The following is a 16,636-nucleotide window of genomic DNA, read 5'->3' as shown; positions in this document are numbered from 1 at the left end:
ACACTTCTGGTGATGGAGATAATGGTGTTGACACTGCGGTGGGACTTTGACGCCGACACGAAGCATATGTCGTGCAACTCCATATCCATCGTCCATATGCACCCTCCATCCTTCCCTCTTTCCCAGTGCCGTACCTGTCGTACATATCATCTCCCTTTCCACCTGCACTCCACGTGTTCTCACCTTGCCGACGGTTCGCATTGCCGTACCCAGCTGGCGGATGCCCGTTCCGACGCCATCAGCAGCAGCGGAGACAGCCGCCGCCGCCGCCGGCGCCGCCGCTGCGGGCGCTGCAATTGTGGCAGTTGTACGACCACCTGCTCCGCCACCGCCGTCGCCGCCGCCGCCGTCCGCCGCCGATCCCAAGCTCCCGCTATCTCCATTATCTAGTAGCACAACACCTCGACGCGACATGGGGGCGTCATCCGCTGAAAGGTTGATGCCGCTGGCGTCAACAGGTCGCCTTTCCGGGCCCGTGGCTATTGATGCCGCTGCCGTCGTCGCCGCCGCCGTCGCCGCCGTTGTACGGCCACCGTCTCTCCCCCTCGCCGAGTCCTCGCCATCATACTCCTCAACCACTACGCCGCGCCGCGAAACGGGCAACAGCTCCGCTGAAGCGCTGTCGCTGCTTCGGGCGCGGTGGGAAGGAGGAGACCTTTCCGTACGTAACGGCGGCGGCGTCGACGTCGCCGGCGGCGGCTCGTCCCGCTGCCCCGTGGATGCCGCCGCAGCTGTCGTGATACGGATCTCGCAAAGCGCCGAGAGACGGCGGCGGCTTCGCAATGGCGGGGAGGGCGGAAGGGCGGGATGCGGGTAAGATTGCGGCGGCAGCGACGGCAGTGGCAGCGGTGGTTTCGGAGGAGAAGTAGATGAGAGGCCGGCAGTGGGTAGTTGCGGCTCTGGAGTGGCGGCGGTGATGCCGCCGCTGACGCTCTTGCGCGGCTGCTGTGTCGTACCGTCGTACGCGGTGTGAGACTCGTACGAGGTGGCCTGGGAGACACCGCCGTCGCCGTCGTGGGATGAGCTGCGGCGCCCAGCGCCGCCGTCGATGCCGTACAAGGTCGCCGACGGCGTCGATGCGAGGGACAGGGCGGCAGGCAGCGGCGCCGCCGGTGACTTGCGCGACGTCGTGCCGGCAGCGACGGCCGCCGCGGCACGCGGGCCCGTTGATCCGCTGCGCCGCCGTACATGCATGGCGACGGCCGCCTTTGCAGTCGCGGACCGTACGGCAGCCCATCCCTCGCCGCCCGTGCCGGTGGCTATCTCACCAGCGGCAACACAGGCCATGGCCGCGAACGGTGATGTCCTCGGCTGGAACGGCAGCGACGGCGACGGCGGTAGCGAGGCCGCCGCCGCTGCTGCCGCCACAGCCACCGCCGCTGCCCTGGCGGCACCTATCAGCAGCCCCGCTCCAGGGAGGGCAAGGTCAGTGGGTGCGTGAAGTCCTTCCCAGACGCGAGCCAACTCCCAGGGGCTGCCAGCGCCCTGCGGCACACTGACCGTCGTACGGCGATCTTCCATGCGCCCGCCGCCAGCGCCGATGCCGATGCCGCCGTCGCGGTCCCCGCGCGACCACTCCAGAGGCGCCTGTGGATGACGTAATATCGAAATGTATTTCTCGGAAATAATATGAAGATTTAATAACGGAAATTAAGAATTTAGTTCCTTGCGTCTACAGAGAAACCCGTAATAGAAAATTACATTTCGTTTAGGAGCTCAGGGATGTTGAGGATGAGTGCCGTACGGAGCCTCCAAAAGACCGGTAGGTAGATCAGCGCCCCTTCGCCGCCCGGGTCGGAAATAACCTAAGGGGTGTAAGGTGTCACGAGGAGGAGCGCCCACACGGGGCCGTACGGACGTGCAGCTCTCCCCCCTCTCCTCAGACCTCCTCTCCTCCCCCCCCCGTCCTCCGGTCTTACCGACACGGCTCGGGAGGCGGAGGCAGCCGCCAGCGCATTACCGCTTGTATTGGGATTGAATCGACCTCGCGCCGCGTCAGCGGCGGCGGCGGCGGGGCCGCGGCGGCGCCGCCGCGGACGACCGCCGCTCAAGATGACGGCGTCAGCGGACCGCCGGAATGGCGTCAGTCGTACTTGGGCGTCAGCGGCGGCGCCGGCGGGTGCGGGTGCGGCGCCCGCGGTGCGATGGAGGAGTGTGGCTTCGGCGGCGCCTCGGCCGCCATCCCGCCGTACGACACGGGCGTTGGTGGCGTCGGCGCCGCCGTCGGCGTGATGACCGTTGGCGATCGGCGATGCGGCTGTGGCTGTTGGCGGCGCCATGCCGTCTGGCTGACGACAACAGGCAGCGCCGTCGCCCCCATCGTGTTGGTCGTCATCACTGCCGTCAGAGTATTCCACTTTGGCGTTGTACGACAGGTTGCTCCGTCGCCGCTGCTGCTGCCGCTGCTTGCTTGCAGCTGCCTCGCCCTGCCGCACCTTGTGCACTTCGAACGCGAAGACGGCAAAGGGAACCACCAACAGCATTATCGGTATGCCTTTTCATTTTTATTTTTGTCGTTGCGGTGGTTGTCGTTGTCGTTGCGGTGGTTGTCAATTTTGTCGTTGCGGTGGTTGTCAATTTTGTCGTTGTCGTTGTGGAGCCGCCAAATTGGCAGTGAGGGAACAGGGGGTTGGGGGAAACATAAAAACTGTGGATTTTGATTACCGTACGCTTCGCGGTACAACGCGCACAGTACATGCTGTACACATAGATAACCAGCGCGCAAATTATCAATATACGCGGAAACAGCCTTTCGTTCGTCCTAACTAACAAAACGTAGGATTGCTGACGTCACGACACGGATGCGGCAAATCACCCAGGACAGCTCCCCTGACACGGTGTAAAATGTACGACTGCCTCCCCCCCCCCCCTTTTTATCCCCCAAGGCTTCACCGATATCTGCTGCTGTTGAGCGCATTGACAAAGGTTTTACAATGCAGCAATAGCACCACAAGAAACTCAATAAGCTCGAAGTGACTTCGGTACCATCAGCAGTTGCAGTTTTAGCGCGCTAACAGTAAAGCCGCAGCAGCAGAAGCACGAAACAGCATCACCCATCTCCAAAAACAGAAGCCGTACAAGCAAAAAAGCAGTATATGCAGTCGTACCCGTCAGTAACGCCAGACGGCGGCCTGCAGCTCCGAAGGTGGCGTCCATGATCGGCAACCCGATCATGCCTGTGTTGTTGGCGGTCAGAACCAACGTCAGCAGCGCCGACTCGCGAAGTACGGAAAATCCACTAGAGCCGACGTCGCCGCCACCATCGTTCTTGACGTCGACGCTGTTGCCGCCATCGGAGCTGAGGCTGGCGGCGGCGGTGCTACCGTCGATGTCGCCGAGGCGCTTGCAGCGGCGGCGCGACCTGCTCGGCTCCGGCAAATTCCAACAGACGGACATACGGACTGTCGGTCAGTCGATTGAGTGGAAGGAGAGACGAGTCGACGTCAGCCGTCTAGGTGCTATCGGCGGAACAAGGGGGAGGTTTATGTAAGCATACAGACGCACATGCACACTAGGACCCCGAATGGGTATGTGTGTATGTATGTGTGTATGTGTGTATGTGTGTATGTGTGTATGTGTGTATGTGTGTATGTGTGTATATGTGTATGTGTGTATGTAGTATGTATGTAAGTATGTATGTCCTCTGTGCGACCCGGGAGAGCAGGCGGGGGTGATGGAGGGCTGTGTGCTTGAGGGGATCGTTGCACGACAGGAGACGTCAAAGCGCTCAACATGGGGGCATCAGCTCTAGCGATGTGAAGTCCACAAGAGGTGAGTTTTCTGTTTCCATGTGCTTCTGTATGTGCTTCTGTGTGTGCTTCTGTATGTGCTTCTGTATGTGCTTCTGTATGTGCTTCTGTATGTATTTCTGCGTTCGTATTTATGAACTGGACTGAGCCGCGACATGCGAAGGCTAAAGATACTGGGTGTCTGTGTGTCTGTATGTGTGGAAGCAGCAGCAGCAAAATGGCGTCCACATGGCGCCCGCACGTTGCATCGGGCCGTACTGTACCATTTTCTGTGCACTGCCGTACTGTGCCGTACCTTTTGACCGCCAGGCAGTACAGCAGGATGGCAAGCTTGGTCACCACGATCCAAAGGACGTAGGCGGCGAGGGTCCTGCGCACAGAGGGTCAATGGAGGGGGAGGGGGGAAAACGAAGCGGGGCGGGTCGGTTAGGAGCACGGGTTGCAGGGTGAGGGGGGGGCCACGGCAACCTAGCCAAGATGCCGTCGTACATTGTGATGGACGCCATCACGGGATGGCAAGACAAAGGGGGAAGGGGGAATACGAGGCGGGTCGGGTCGGTTAAGAGCGTGGTTGCCCCTTCCCCCCTCGTTTTACCATCCCTCCGACTGCGGCCTGTGGGCCATGTGGGCCGCACGGAGGGTCTATGCCACACCGTACGGTACAGTACGGCACAACAGGACAAAGCATAACGGGTGCCGCGCCCTCAGGCCATGCAGGTTCTAGATCCTATTCATCCAGATCCAGATCCAGATCCACATCCTCTAACCGCACCTAGCCCAACCGACACACCTCCATGCCTCCGCATCGTCCAGCTGCAACTTGATCCCCAGGTAGTAGCCGGCTAGGCAGGTAACGCCAACCCACAGCACCAGCGTGTTTACCTGAACCCCAGGGGGAAGATGAGGGCGGCGGAAGGTGGAATGGATGGGCCGAAGTGGGGCCGAGGAATGCGGGCCGGCCGCCATATCCCAGGTATAAAGTATAACTATATGTGGTCATCGATGGTGGGGCGGAAGAATGAATAGATCCTAAGAATGCGAAGATGCGCCACATTTGTAAAGTGTGGTTTTCCTGCGCCGCGACAGGCAGCCGTGATTAACGGCCTCCCGGGACGAGAGGGGTGAGAAGCGGCAATCCTCTGTCTGCATATTGCTCGGAAGTTGTGCATCAAATGCGTTGAAAGTAACGCGGGAGCGGCCGCCCGTAGCAGGGGGGCCCGGCCCTGTCAACTGCTCCGACCCTGCGCGCCAAGCGCCGCGCGTTAGGTGTTGGGGGAGCAGCGTAGAATCCCGTAGAATCCCCGGACCTGAGGCATGTATTTTTCGGCATCAAGGACCCGAAAGCGTACAAGCAGCCAGCCTAGGAAGATGCTCAGCAGAATTTGGAGGCCGACGTTCACGACGGGTTGGAGAGCCCAGGCCATGGCTGCCCTCGGCGCAGCAATGGCCAGCTGGTTGATACAATGGCCAGTGAGCTTTTTGTTGCGCTGACAGAAATCGCCGGAGGTAAATTGAGGAGAATTAGGGCTTTGGTTTTCCCGGGCCTGCTCGGGAAGTTTGAGCGTCCTCGTACAGAAAAAAGCTCCTGTCCTCAGGGGAAAATATTCAAGTTGCTTTGGTATAAAAGTTAGCAGGATGCCGGTTGTTTTGGACAACAGGCTCTCTAACCTGATTGTTAATGACGTCGGAGGGACGTTGACCGTTTCCTCCCCGTTTCTCGCTTCGCGAAGCAAAAGACGTCCCGAAACTCACGCAACCCTTCCGTGTGCAGCGAATCGAGTATGTTTTTATTAAAAGAGATTTATTATCTTTATGAAAAGCCATAGCTGCCAAGATGCACGAGGTGGCATAATAGGTGGTCAGGGCTTTCGCGAACCATGGGACAGCAGTCCCGCCGCACCCCGGACGCGCACCGCGAAAAACGCACCACAGCTGCGCGCACATAGTGCAGAAAATCTGTAGCTATCACGGTATCCCACCCCTCCATGCGATTATTCTTTTTGCAGGCCTACTTATGCCGCACTGCGCGATTCCTTTCGCCTTTCCAGTTCTCGTGTGGAGCCAAAGACCGACGGTTACATAAAGACACATTGTTTTTGGATTACAGTAACGTAAGGCAATCGCCTCTTCCATCCCACCGATGCAGCATCGATGAGCCCGTGAGGTAACTTGGTGCTCACAGCTGTTGGAGGTGTGCGTGAGTGTGGTGAGGCAATTTATTCCAGTTACTTAATAATGGGTGCCGTGCACCGCGCACTTGGGCGTCGCTTGAGCTTTTTCGGTGTGTAAGCGATTAAGTGCAGTGTGGATTTAAGGCGTCGGTAGGGGAGAGCATAAACTTGTTCTCATGCCATTATTGTCTGACTGTGTAACTCACGTTAAATACAGCGATGAGACACGTTGATTATCCAACCAATTTTCGTTGCTTGTTTGAGTGAAGGCAAAAGCCTTGCAAAGATTAATGATATGCGCCTTTGGTGAGCCGTACTCGCTGATCTCTTTAGTAAAAGGCGAAAGAGATATGAGAATCGTGAACGGCTCAGCGCTGTGAACATGACAAAGCTGGTCAGCAGGTACCTTCTTGTCTCGATGCTCTGGTGGAAAACCTGGCGGCGATGGTGGGTCTTGACTGGCCATGACGTCTCGCAACCGAGCAGTCTGCTTAATATAGCCCACGAGGGTATGTTAAATATTTAGACATATGTAGTTATGTGAGGCGTGCAATCCCTAAGAAACAGAAGGTTCAAGTTTGAAAGCTACCTAAGGAGGGACATTTCAAGCGTACCGCAGACAAAAAATACTCAGCCCCCGGAGCTCCACATGCTAGGATCATGCCCACGACCATTCAAGGTGACTTGAAGGCGACTACATACAACCCGCTGGGTACAGTTATGCCAAAATCCCGTACGTCTTCCGTCATGCAGTCGCAACGCGGTGGCTTTCTGTTTCACCAATCCCCTAGGCCTGACTTGCCCGCTACCTTCTCCTGCCTCCCTTTTTGCATACCTTATCAGTTTCCCTTCTTCAAAACCGCGCGCACACACCCTCGCATCATCTCGCATCTCGCACCTTGCACCAATACTAAAACGCTGCCTGTGGGGATTCGGTTTGTGTGGGGATTCGGTTTGGAGCGTCTGGGAATGCCAGGGAGGGGAGATGTGGAACTCTTTTGAGCAAATGGCTGGACACAAACAGCTATTGGTACCTATGTAGCAGCTTTGGGCCGCCGGCCTCCCCATCAAGTCGTGGGATTGACTCAGATGGTTGATGCATGTGCACCGCTGCTTTCCAGTCCGTCCATGCGATAGCTCGTGTTGTCCGTTCCCATTACCACGGACTACTGCGGTCGGCATATGTAACCGGATTGCTACATTGTTAACGCGTGAAAGGTTTGTAACCTCGGCCGTTTAGCGTGTTGTACGGCACGTGGTACAGCGGGACACCCAATTGGAAATGCGGCAACACAAGCGACTAGTACCGGCGCTAGTCTATGCGAGCAGTGATGAGAGGAGCCGGTTTAAGTTCGTTCTGATAGAAACAGAATGCATCCCGCATCTGCGTCCCACGCATAGGCGTCTTGGAAGCTCACAGGTGTCACGCAAAGTGGCAAGTTGGATTGTAGCTGATGTTACTCTTTTATAGATACTCCAGGCGCATTCTCGCATTATTGGCGTTAGTCCTCGCTGTGGAGTACGCAATTGTCCACCGCATTTCTCTGGATGCGTTGACTCGCAGCGATGTCGGCCTATCGCAATGGCGACAGCTGTTAACGGACTGCAACTGCACTGATTGTAAGCGCATGGATTTTGCGGGTTTCACCCCGGCAACGATGTTGGTTCCTAGGCCGCAGTTTGGTTGTCGTGCCACATAAGCATTAAAGCTTTTACGCTTACTTATGATTAAAGTCCTTGATGCGCTGGTTAAGGGACTGTTCCGCAGTTGACAGTTGAGCCATCTCCAGTAAACTTTACCCCAGCCACCAAGTTCGCCGACAACGAACCCATCTGCGTTGCTTTATCCCTCCCACCTCCACAGGTCCCGTGCGACATTTGACGCTTATCCATGACGGCCTCTACCAACGCGCTTACTCAGTACATCTGCTGCACCGCGTGTTGGCGATCAGTTCCGAAGATGGAGATCCCTACGATGCCTTTAACGATGATGATCTGGGAGACAACTCTGTGGATGACGAGGACTCCAACGAGGAAGACGACGATGCGCCGACTGGCCTCGTGCCTTCCCTGCCTGACGGCCTCACTGTGCCATATGCGTACGCACCAGGCGACATGCTATCCAATCCAGTACCCGCCACAGCAGCCCTGCCGACAGCCGGCTCGCGTCCCGTCCAATCCCCTGCATCTAGCACCGCCGCCGTGCCTGCGTTGCCGCCTTTGACCGCAACTACCGATCAAGGCCAGTCGCTGTACCCCAACCCACATCAATTCGAACCACACCAACAGCACCCACATCAGCAGCAAATCTTGCAGCAACAGCAGAACCGCCCTGGTGCGCCTGCAGCAACTTCCGGCGCTGATGCTGGTGTCGCTGTGGCCGCTGGGGCCGGGGCCGCTTCTGGAACCCCCCGCCTGCTGCAGGCTGTGGTGTGGCAGCCCAGCAAGGTGCTGTCGGTGTTCCCCTGGCAGCTCCGAGCGCACTTCTTCCTCTCGCTGGCGTCCACCAGGATGTACCTGCTCATGGGGCTGTGGCCCAGGGCAGCCGCAGTGGCAGCGGCGGCGCCGCGCCGCCTGCGCCAGCAGCCCCTTTCCGCCACCGCCGCTGCCTCCACAGGCCACAGTCACCACCAGCAGCAGCAGCAGCCTCCTGGTGCTGCACCACACGGGCAACACGCAACCGGAGGACCCGGCGGGGTGTTCGGGGCGGTGCCTTCGCCGCACGACTCAGCAGCAGCAGCAGCGGCGGCCTCGCAGTCATATGGCACCGGCGGCGCCGGAGGCAGCGGCAGCGGCAGCGGCGGGTTCTCGCATCCCCATGCTCAGGCACAGGCGGCTGCGCACACCTACGCACAGCAGGCTCACGGGTACGATGGCATGGGTAGCTTGTACGGCTTCAGCCGTACAGTCACGGACGAGAGCCAGAGCCTGGCTGCGGCGCTTTCGGCCGTGGGACGTGGCGTGCCTGTGTTCCTTCCTCCGGAGATGCTCGTCCAACATGGTGTGCAGGTACGCAACCACCGTCTGTTTGTGGGGTTAGTTCTCGGTGGTTCTGGGGGCCCCGTGAAACCCTAAGTGAACCCCACCTCAGGACGCAGCAGGTCGCCGCGTAGGGGCGCGGCACTGGTAAGCTGCGCGGCACTAGGTCCCATGTACACACGTAGAGCTCCCAAGGTAAAAGAGCTCCCAAGGTAAAAGAGCTCCCAAGGTAAAAGCCCAAAACCGGGCCGACGGGCTGGCGAGACTTTGGCGACATTAGCTTGGTGCGGCGCGCGTATTTTGTATCGATAAACTACAAAAGTTCCTGGCCTAAGGCTACTTACTTACCCACCTACCCACCTTACAAATGATCCTTTTGCATGGGTTATATCTTGTGCACAACTTTCCCCCTCCTTCCCGCAGGAGGACCTCATGGCCAGCTGCGTGTTCAAACCGGCAGTGAAGAGCGGCCCCGGGGGCGCTGTGGCGGCGGGCGGCAGTGGCGACGACGGCGGCGGCGTCAGCGGCGCGGGTGAGACCGTCCGACCGTCCACCGTCCGTATTGACTTTTGAAGCTCCCCCAGACCCCTCATCTTTCCTACCTGCACAACTCCCATCTCACTGCCCACTCCTCCGCGTTTGGTTTCCTTCCATGACCTTTGGACCCCGCCTCGCTTCCCGCGACCCTTCCGTCGCTCCTTGTGCTTACTTGTATGTGATGTTCCGCCACCCCGCTGGGTTCCCGCTCCCCAGGCCGCTCACCGCTCCCCCGCTGGCGCTCCTGGCCCTCCCTCATCAGCCGCTGGGTGGCGCACCTGGCGGGCCGCATAGCGCAGCACGGAGGGCGAGCAGCCGCCAAGTTGCGAGCAGCTGGGGCTGGGGGGGGGCCTGCCGGGGGGGGTGCGGGTGCAGCAGCGCCGCCGCGGCCGCTGCACCCACCACGCCATCAGGCCAGCACATCCTATGGAAACGATGGGGACAGTGGCAGCAGCAACGGTGGCGACGGCGAGGGCAATGACCCACGGGTCGGTTCCAGGCGTGCTGTGGAGGAGGAGCAGCAGAAGGGAGGAGGAGGAGGCACGGCCGTGTCGAGGTGGCTGAGCGCGAGGGGGGCGGGGGCAGGAGAGGCCGGGTCGCAGCAGCCGCAGCACGCGTACGTGGAGTGTCGGCTGTACCGTACTGACCGCGTGCGCAACGTGTCGTACACCTGTCCTGCCGTACTTACTGTACTGCCCTCGCCGCCGCGGGGCAGCTGGCGTTCGGCGCATCTACACCACACCTTACATAATTACCACCAGCTGCAGCAGCACCAGCAGCACCAGCCTGCAGCCGCCGGAGCGGCAGCAGCGGCCTGCCCCGGGGGCGGCAGTACGTGCCCCGCGAGCATGACTACAGCCAATGGGGGGGCGGCAACTCTGCCGCCGCTGCCGCAGCAGCAACAACCCCCTCTGCATCCACACGGCGCACGGCCGCGACAAAAACCGCGGCTGTTGCGGCGCTTATGGTCAGATCTACGGTACATGGCGTACGGCGCCGTCATGCCGTACAAGTGGGCACCCATCCTGGCGGGTCTCCTCAGCCCCCACATGTTCCTGCTCGCATGTCTGCCCTCAATGCAGTCTCTGGGCCTTATAGGGCCCTTCACGATACGGCTGTGGTCGTACCATGCTGCATGTGAGTCCCCCTTCCTCCTCCGCTGAATCCGTGTAGCAACTTTTATGCGGATCTGTACGGCTGATCCTGATCCTGTACAGTCTTTGTTTTACTCGTTCGCATAGGGCTTTTTTGTGTGTTTGTATGTATGTATGTATGTATTATGTATGTACATACCCAAGCCCTAACCCTAAGTAACCTTATCTTCTCCATGCCCCCAGCCCAGCCAACGTGTCCCACCCCCACCTCGCTCCCCAGGTCTCATCCTGACGGGTGCTGACCACCTGCTGCTGCTGCGACTGGCTTCGGAGCTGTGGCTGCGGCTGAGGCCTCGTGGTGGCGGACCCGTGGGTCGCAACCATTGGCGGCGGTGGCTGGCGCTATCCAAGTGGCTGCTGTGGGATGGATTCCTGGCCAGTGGCTGGGTGTTCAGGCGAGTACTGACGAGAGGCGGTGTTGGAGGGAGCAGCTCGACAGAGGGGAGTACGGACGGGCTGACGGCGCTCAGACACAGGCGGGCGGGCGGGCGGAATGGCAGCGGGGAAGAGACAGCGGGTTGGGGGAAAAGAGGGAAGAAGCTGTCGCGGAGCATGACGGTGTTGTCAGGAGGCGGCAGGATGCGCTTGTGCCACGGCCGGTCTGCCGTTTCTTCCGTCCTCCCGTCCTCTCCCCTCCCGTCTTGCCCTGGCAGCAGCTTCACTCGTTCGTGGTTCGTCTTTCCCCATCCCCTACCCTCCGTCTCCGTTCCTTTCCCGCCGCCCACCCCCCCTCCTGACCTCACTCCGCCCATCACCATTGCCGCAAAACCGACACTTTAAACCCCAAGCACGAACACATACATACATTCATTCATTCATTCATTCGCAACCCGCACTGGGACGCCAACCTCTCCACAGGGCGGTGGTGATGGGCATCCTGACCACCAAACAGATGGAGCTGTGGAACCACCTCTACGGCGCCTCCTTCAAGCCCCACCCGCTCCTGTCCTTCTGTCTGGTGCTCCCCGCCTCCTGGGTGACGGCCTCCGCGGCCTGTAGCGCAGTGTGGCGGCTCACCGCGGGGTACCAGCCCACATCGGCACCGCTGCTGCTGTTCCAGGTGGGTTGGCCGGCCGGCCGGCGGCCGGCCGGCATGTGTGTGTGTGCGTGTGCGTATGTGTGTGCTGCTGATTTTAGCAGGGGCCAGGAGCTGGCGAGGATGACAAATGAATAATTTCACCGATTGAAATTGCACGCATGCATGTATGTATGTATATATGTATGTGTGTGTATGTGTATCACACTGTCTTGTATCGCGTAAGTATTTGTCTCCGACGGGGGGGTCTGACACCATCATGCCCAAGGACAGCTGCACTGCCTCGCCCCAGAGCCTCTACCCCCGTCTCCCCCCCGGGGTGTCGGGGGGAGGGGAGGCGGAGGGGGGGCCGGAGGGGTGTTAGGGGCTAAGGGTTTTGCGGCACCGGGTAGTGTCGGGTGCTACCGGTAGCACCAGGCGGCCCCGCGGACGGGAACAGATCGCTTCGGCTCGACAGCATACGTGTCGGTGACATCGGGGGGAGGGCCCGCGGCAATCTCCTGGGCTGCACCTGTACCCTCTCTCCCTCCCTCCCTCCCTCCCTCATTGAATTACGTGTCACTGCGTCACGTGCGCTGAGAGTCAAGCAATGCGTCGCCGTCTTTTTGCTTCCCGCGCCGCCGTGCTAAGAGCTTAATTAAAGGCAGCAAAGATTCATATGGCAGTCAGTATATACTCATCGTTAGATGTTTGAGTGTATTTCTGTATGTTATGTTGTACGTCTGTATGTATGTATGTATTGTGTAATGCGTGTGTGTATACGCGCGCGCGCGCATATATGACGCAGGAGGGCTTTCTTTCCGGCCTGTCCTCGCCGCTGTATTCCCTGGTCTACATCTCCTTTGCGGTGTTGGGGCTGGGCGGAGGGGGTGTGGGCGGCGGTGCGGGCGGTGTGCTGGGCCTGGCCGCTGCGGGCTCCCGCCTGCCTCTGTGGCTGCTGGACGCGGTGGCGGTTTCCCCCCTCCTGACGGTGGTGGCACTGGACGTCCTGTGGAATATGGACACGGCGGCCAGGGCCACGCCGCTGCTCATGGTGGTGCGTACTCGTGGTGGTCTGCAGGCCTGGGCGCCTCCGTTCCTTTCCCTTGAAGAGAGGGCGGCTGTAGAGGGAGGCCGGCAGCAGCTCCCATAGCCTCCTGTGCGGGCCGGCACCTGTCCTGTCTTATTGCTGTGTTTCGTTTTCCGTCCACATCACCTCACGTCTTGTGTTGTCCTCCTTCCATACTCCCATCCCCACCGAAGCCAAGAACCCTCACGTTTCCCTTCCTCTATTCCATACGCTCTCAGTAATGAAGCAGCCGCCCTCTCTTTTACACACGCCCGCCCGTCGAGTATCCGTCTGTCTTTGGTATTTGTAGCTTCAAGGGTCAGTGGTTGACCTCACGGCCCCGCTGCAGGTCGTCAACGCCCTGAGAGCGCACCAAGCGCAAGACGACGCAGCCGCCGGCCGCGCGTTCGGCCGCCGTGGCAGGGGCCGGCGCTGGGGCGGCGCCGGAGGGGCCGCCGGAGGCGATGACGCTGACGAGCAGGACTGGGTGCCCCCCCGGGCGCTGGCGGTGCGTGACGGTGCCGCGGCAGTGAAGCAACATACGAGTTTGTGGATGATGCTGGATTCGGCCCGATGGTGGGCGCATCACGTGCGGGACGTGATGGAGGAGGAGGCGCGCATGATGCGGCAGCAGCAGCAGCAGCAACCCCCGCATCCCCCCGGGCATCATCCGCACATGGACGTGGCAGGGGGGCCGCCGGAGGCTGGGCTGGGCGCGGCGGTACCTGCGGCGATGGACGACGGCGCCGCCGTCGCCGCTGCACTGTTGCGCGAGCGGGCGGTGTTTGTGGTGGCTCGTCTGGCGCTCGCCGCCCGCAACGCGGGGATGGTGGAGCTGCCACATCGCGTGATTGCGGGGATGATGGCAGCTATGGTGATGCCGCTGGGGGAAGAGGCGTGGCCGCCACGGCAGGTATGTGCCGTGTATGTCTGCACGTCTGTGTTTTGGCGGCCTACACCGGCCCTGTGAGAGGGGGGAAAGGATGCCGGACTCTATTTCCCTTCTCAACAACATTTTTTCAAAACCCTGCAACACCTTGAACACCCAATTTAAATCTCCGCTTCCCCCCGCCGGCTTTCAGGGGGATAACGTACGCGCGGTGGACCTCCTGCTAGAGGCGGCAGCGGTGCCAGGGCCGGCCCCGCGCGGCGGCCGTGCAGGTGGCGGTGGTGCGGCAGCTGGGGCTGGTGGCGGTTTCGGAGCCGGGATCGGGGGACCGGGAAGGGGCGAGGATTTCGACTTGGACATGGACATGGACGGCGTGGATGAGGTCCTCGGGAACGGCCCCCTGATGGGACGGAGGGGGGCGGTCGGGGACGGCGAAGGCGCTGGGGGTGAAGGGATCGGCGATGGTGCAGGTGGCGGTGGAGGAGAGGAGCGTATGGTGCGTACCTCGGACGGCACGCTGCGGCCGCTGTCTGCGCTGGAGGCGGAGCTGCGGGCTGGGCTGGCGCAAGTGGCAGGTGGGGGGCACCGCGTGGGATGGAAATGAGTGTGGCGTCAAGCGGGAGGCGTGCGGAGAGGAGAGACTTTGCATGTGTGTACGCGGTGGTCCGCCTTGGCGGCCTTGCTGCGCGGGGCTATGGTGTGTGGGGGGGGGGCGTGGCCTGGTTTCCACTGCAATCCCCATGTTGGGGTGGGGTGCTGGGGCAAGTTTTGGGAAGGCGGATATGCGTATGGCATATGCACGTGCATGGATGCTGAGGGCAAGGGCCTGTGGCAGCGGTAGCAGAGTGAGTGTTTTGATAGGGCACGAGCGTCGACGGCAGCCTCAAGTCCGCCTAAAGTCTCCCATATGTCCGTCCCGCCCTTCTCCCGGGTAAAGTTCCCCGGGAATATAGCTTTTACGGCACTTGCATGGTTGCTTTGTTGACACGCCGACTCTGTCGCCTTTTGGACGTCGGCAGGTGACGATTTTGCTTATCGCTTTTTTTCAGCATGTCATTATCCCCCTCTCTCCTCCGGTTCACACTCCCTCGTGCAGCGCTCCGCGCCCAGCTCGCGGCCGTCGGTCGCGGCGTGGCTGACCTGCTGCTGCTGGGCCGCTGGCCGCCTCCTCTGACGCTGCCCCCGGAGGCGCTGTGCTGGTGCGAGTCGGTGCCCCACGGCTTCCTGTGCCCCATCACGCACTCCCTGATGACGCAGCCGGCCCTGCTCGTGAGTCCGCAGCTGAGTGAGGCCAGCCCCACCTACGAGCTGAGTGCCATTCGGCAGTGGCTGAGGAACAACAGGTAGGGTGAGGGAGGGGCCGGGAATGGGGGGGGGGGATAAAGGGACTGCGGGTGGGCGGGAGGGGACGGGGTGGTGTGAGGTGGTGAAGGGCGGTAGGGTAGGGAGAGCAGGAGGGAGGAGAGGCCAGGGGGGAGGTAGCGGCGTGGAGGGTGTTGGGCGAGGAGGCGCCAAGAGGGCTAGGTGGGAGGGCTTCTGGCAGAGGGCGAGGGTCGGGAGGCGGGCGGTTATCATCCTCGGAGAGGCGGTTGTCAGAGCTGTCGCAGGTTGTGTCGTCTGGTGAAGTCATGGGCTTGACATCCTCTTCATTCTTGCAGCCCGTATAGTCTTCCCCCCCCCTTTTCCAGATCAGTGGTTCGTCTTTCCCCCCTTCCAGACCCCACAGAGAGCTGCACCGCCCTCTCTCTCCCTTTGGTTCTCTCAGGACGGACCCCACCACCGGTCGCTACCTGCACACGTACCACTTCATCCACAACGACAACCTGAGGAAGGCCATTGAAGACTGGGTAGCTGACCGCTTGGAGCGAGAACGACAGCAAGAGCAAGAGCGGACACAACAACAACAGACACCTGTGCCGCAGCTTCTTGGGCACATCCGACCCGCTCAAAGGAGCGCCGGCGTAGCGGCAGCAGCAGCAACACCTGGCCACCATCACCACGACCATTTCCTGCGGTCGCCACCTCGACAACGGCTGCTGCAACGATCTCCTGCAGCAGCAGCAGCAGCAGTAACGGATGCGGGTGCGGTGCCGACGAGTGGCGGGTTATTGGGGGGTCGGTATCATCCAGTGGCGGGCCCAGGGCCGGGGCAGCGTAGCGTGTGTGTTGGTACCTCGGAAATGGGGCTGAGGATGCAATCGCCGGAGCGGTTTCGGAGCGGTGGCGCCGGTGGTACGACCCAGTTGGCCGGTAGGAGCCGCTCACGGGGCCGTTCGCGATCCCGCGGACGGGCGCTGCGGCCGCCATCTGGAGGCGACCCGGGAGGCGACGGTGTGGCGGCGGCGACGGTATTGGCGCGGCAGGCGGTGCAGCGGGCGGCGTCGCGGCAGCGTGGCTTGCAGCGTTCCCAGCCCCAGTGAGACCGATGGCTGAGGAACGGTATGTGGGGCCCGGGATATGGGGTGTGGGTCCAAGAGAAGAAAAGGAAAGCCGCTTAATCAGACAAGACGCTAACCTCGGACACTGGGGGAGCTGCCCCTGCCCGGGAAGAGGGGTTTGAGGTAGGTACTTAGACCGCGGGCCAGCGCATTGTCGTCAACATGCGGGCCGCATAGCAGCTTGGCGTGGAGAGGGTGAGGCGGACAACGGACATTCGGGTCGACATCTCTCATGTACCCATGCACCCGTCCAGCTCTCACAAATCACGCAATTCATGAACTGCGCGATGACGGGGGGAGAAATGTTGACATGGCGTACCTGGAGGGTGTTCCGCTGAGAGAAAGAGGATCGGGAGGAGGAAGAGAGGGCGTTGCCGAGCTGGGTTTCGCGGGCTGGCGAGCGCACGGTAGTGCACAGAAGAGGCTTCAGTTTTGATTGGGCAGTAATGGAGGGATGGGGAAGGATAGGGCTTTGGAAAGACCTTGAGGTTGAGTTACATGATAGTGACAGTGCCGTGGCTATGGTGGTTGGAAAAGTAGGGCAAACTTTCCATGAAGGCTGTAAATGATGAAGGGGTGGGATTGCCGGGAGGAAGAGGAGGCGAAATGATTTAAGAGAGCAGCGTAGGTTGGTA

At 60.7% G+C, this 16,636-nt stretch overlaps 2 protein-coding genes across 2 annotated transcripts in view; one reads left to right on the top strand and one right to left on the bottom strand.

Moving 5' to 3' along the window:
- Positions 1–5,173, bottom strand: part of VOLCADRAFT_93436 (uncharacterized protein) — a gene marked incomplete at both ends in the record, with an annotated part of 8,541 nt that extends 3,368 nt beyond the window's left edge. The window contains 7 exons of the mRNA XM_002952619.1: positions 184–1,587; positions 1,920–2,443; positions 3,108–3,401; positions 3,653–3,681; positions 4,045–4,119; positions 4,540–4,631; positions 5,057–5,173. Of these exons, the coding sequence (XP_002952665.1) occupies positions 184–1,587; positions 1,920–2,443; positions 3,108–3,401; positions 3,653–3,681; positions 4,045–4,119; positions 4,540–4,631; positions 5,057–5,173 (2,535 nt within the window). The remainder of the gene's footprint in view (positions 1–183; positions 1,588–1,919; positions 2,444–3,107; positions 3,402–3,652; positions 3,682–4,044; positions 4,120–4,539; positions 4,632–5,056) is intronic.
- Positions 5,174–6,210: 1,037 nt separating this feature from the next.
- On the top strand, positions 6,211–15,983 carry VOLCADRAFT_93435 (uncharacterized protein; the record flags this gene model as incomplete). The annotated part of the gene is made up of 11 exons (XM_002952699.1): positions 6,211–6,226; positions 7,785–8,929; positions 9,323–9,431; positions 9,653–10,573; positions 10,811–10,940; positions 11,449–11,650; positions 12,414–12,662; positions 13,024–13,587; positions 13,757–14,138; positions 14,660–14,832; positions 15,252–15,983. The coding sequence occupies 11 exons, from the start codon at positions 6,211–6,213 to the stop codon at positions 15,981–15,983; spliced, it is 4,623 nt and encodes a 1,540-aa protein (XP_002952745.1).
- Positions 15,984–16,636: the final 653 nt, after the last annotated feature.

Source organism: Volvox carteri (assembly GCF_000143455.1).
Source record: "Volvox carteri f. nagariensis unplaced genomic scaffold VOLCAscaffold_31, whole genome shotgun sequence".
NCBI lineage: Eukaryota > Viridiplantae > Chlorophyta > Chlorophyceae > Chlamydomonadales > Volvocaceae > Volvox > Volvox carteri.
This window is presented reverse-complemented; position numbering and strand designations above follow the sequence as displayed.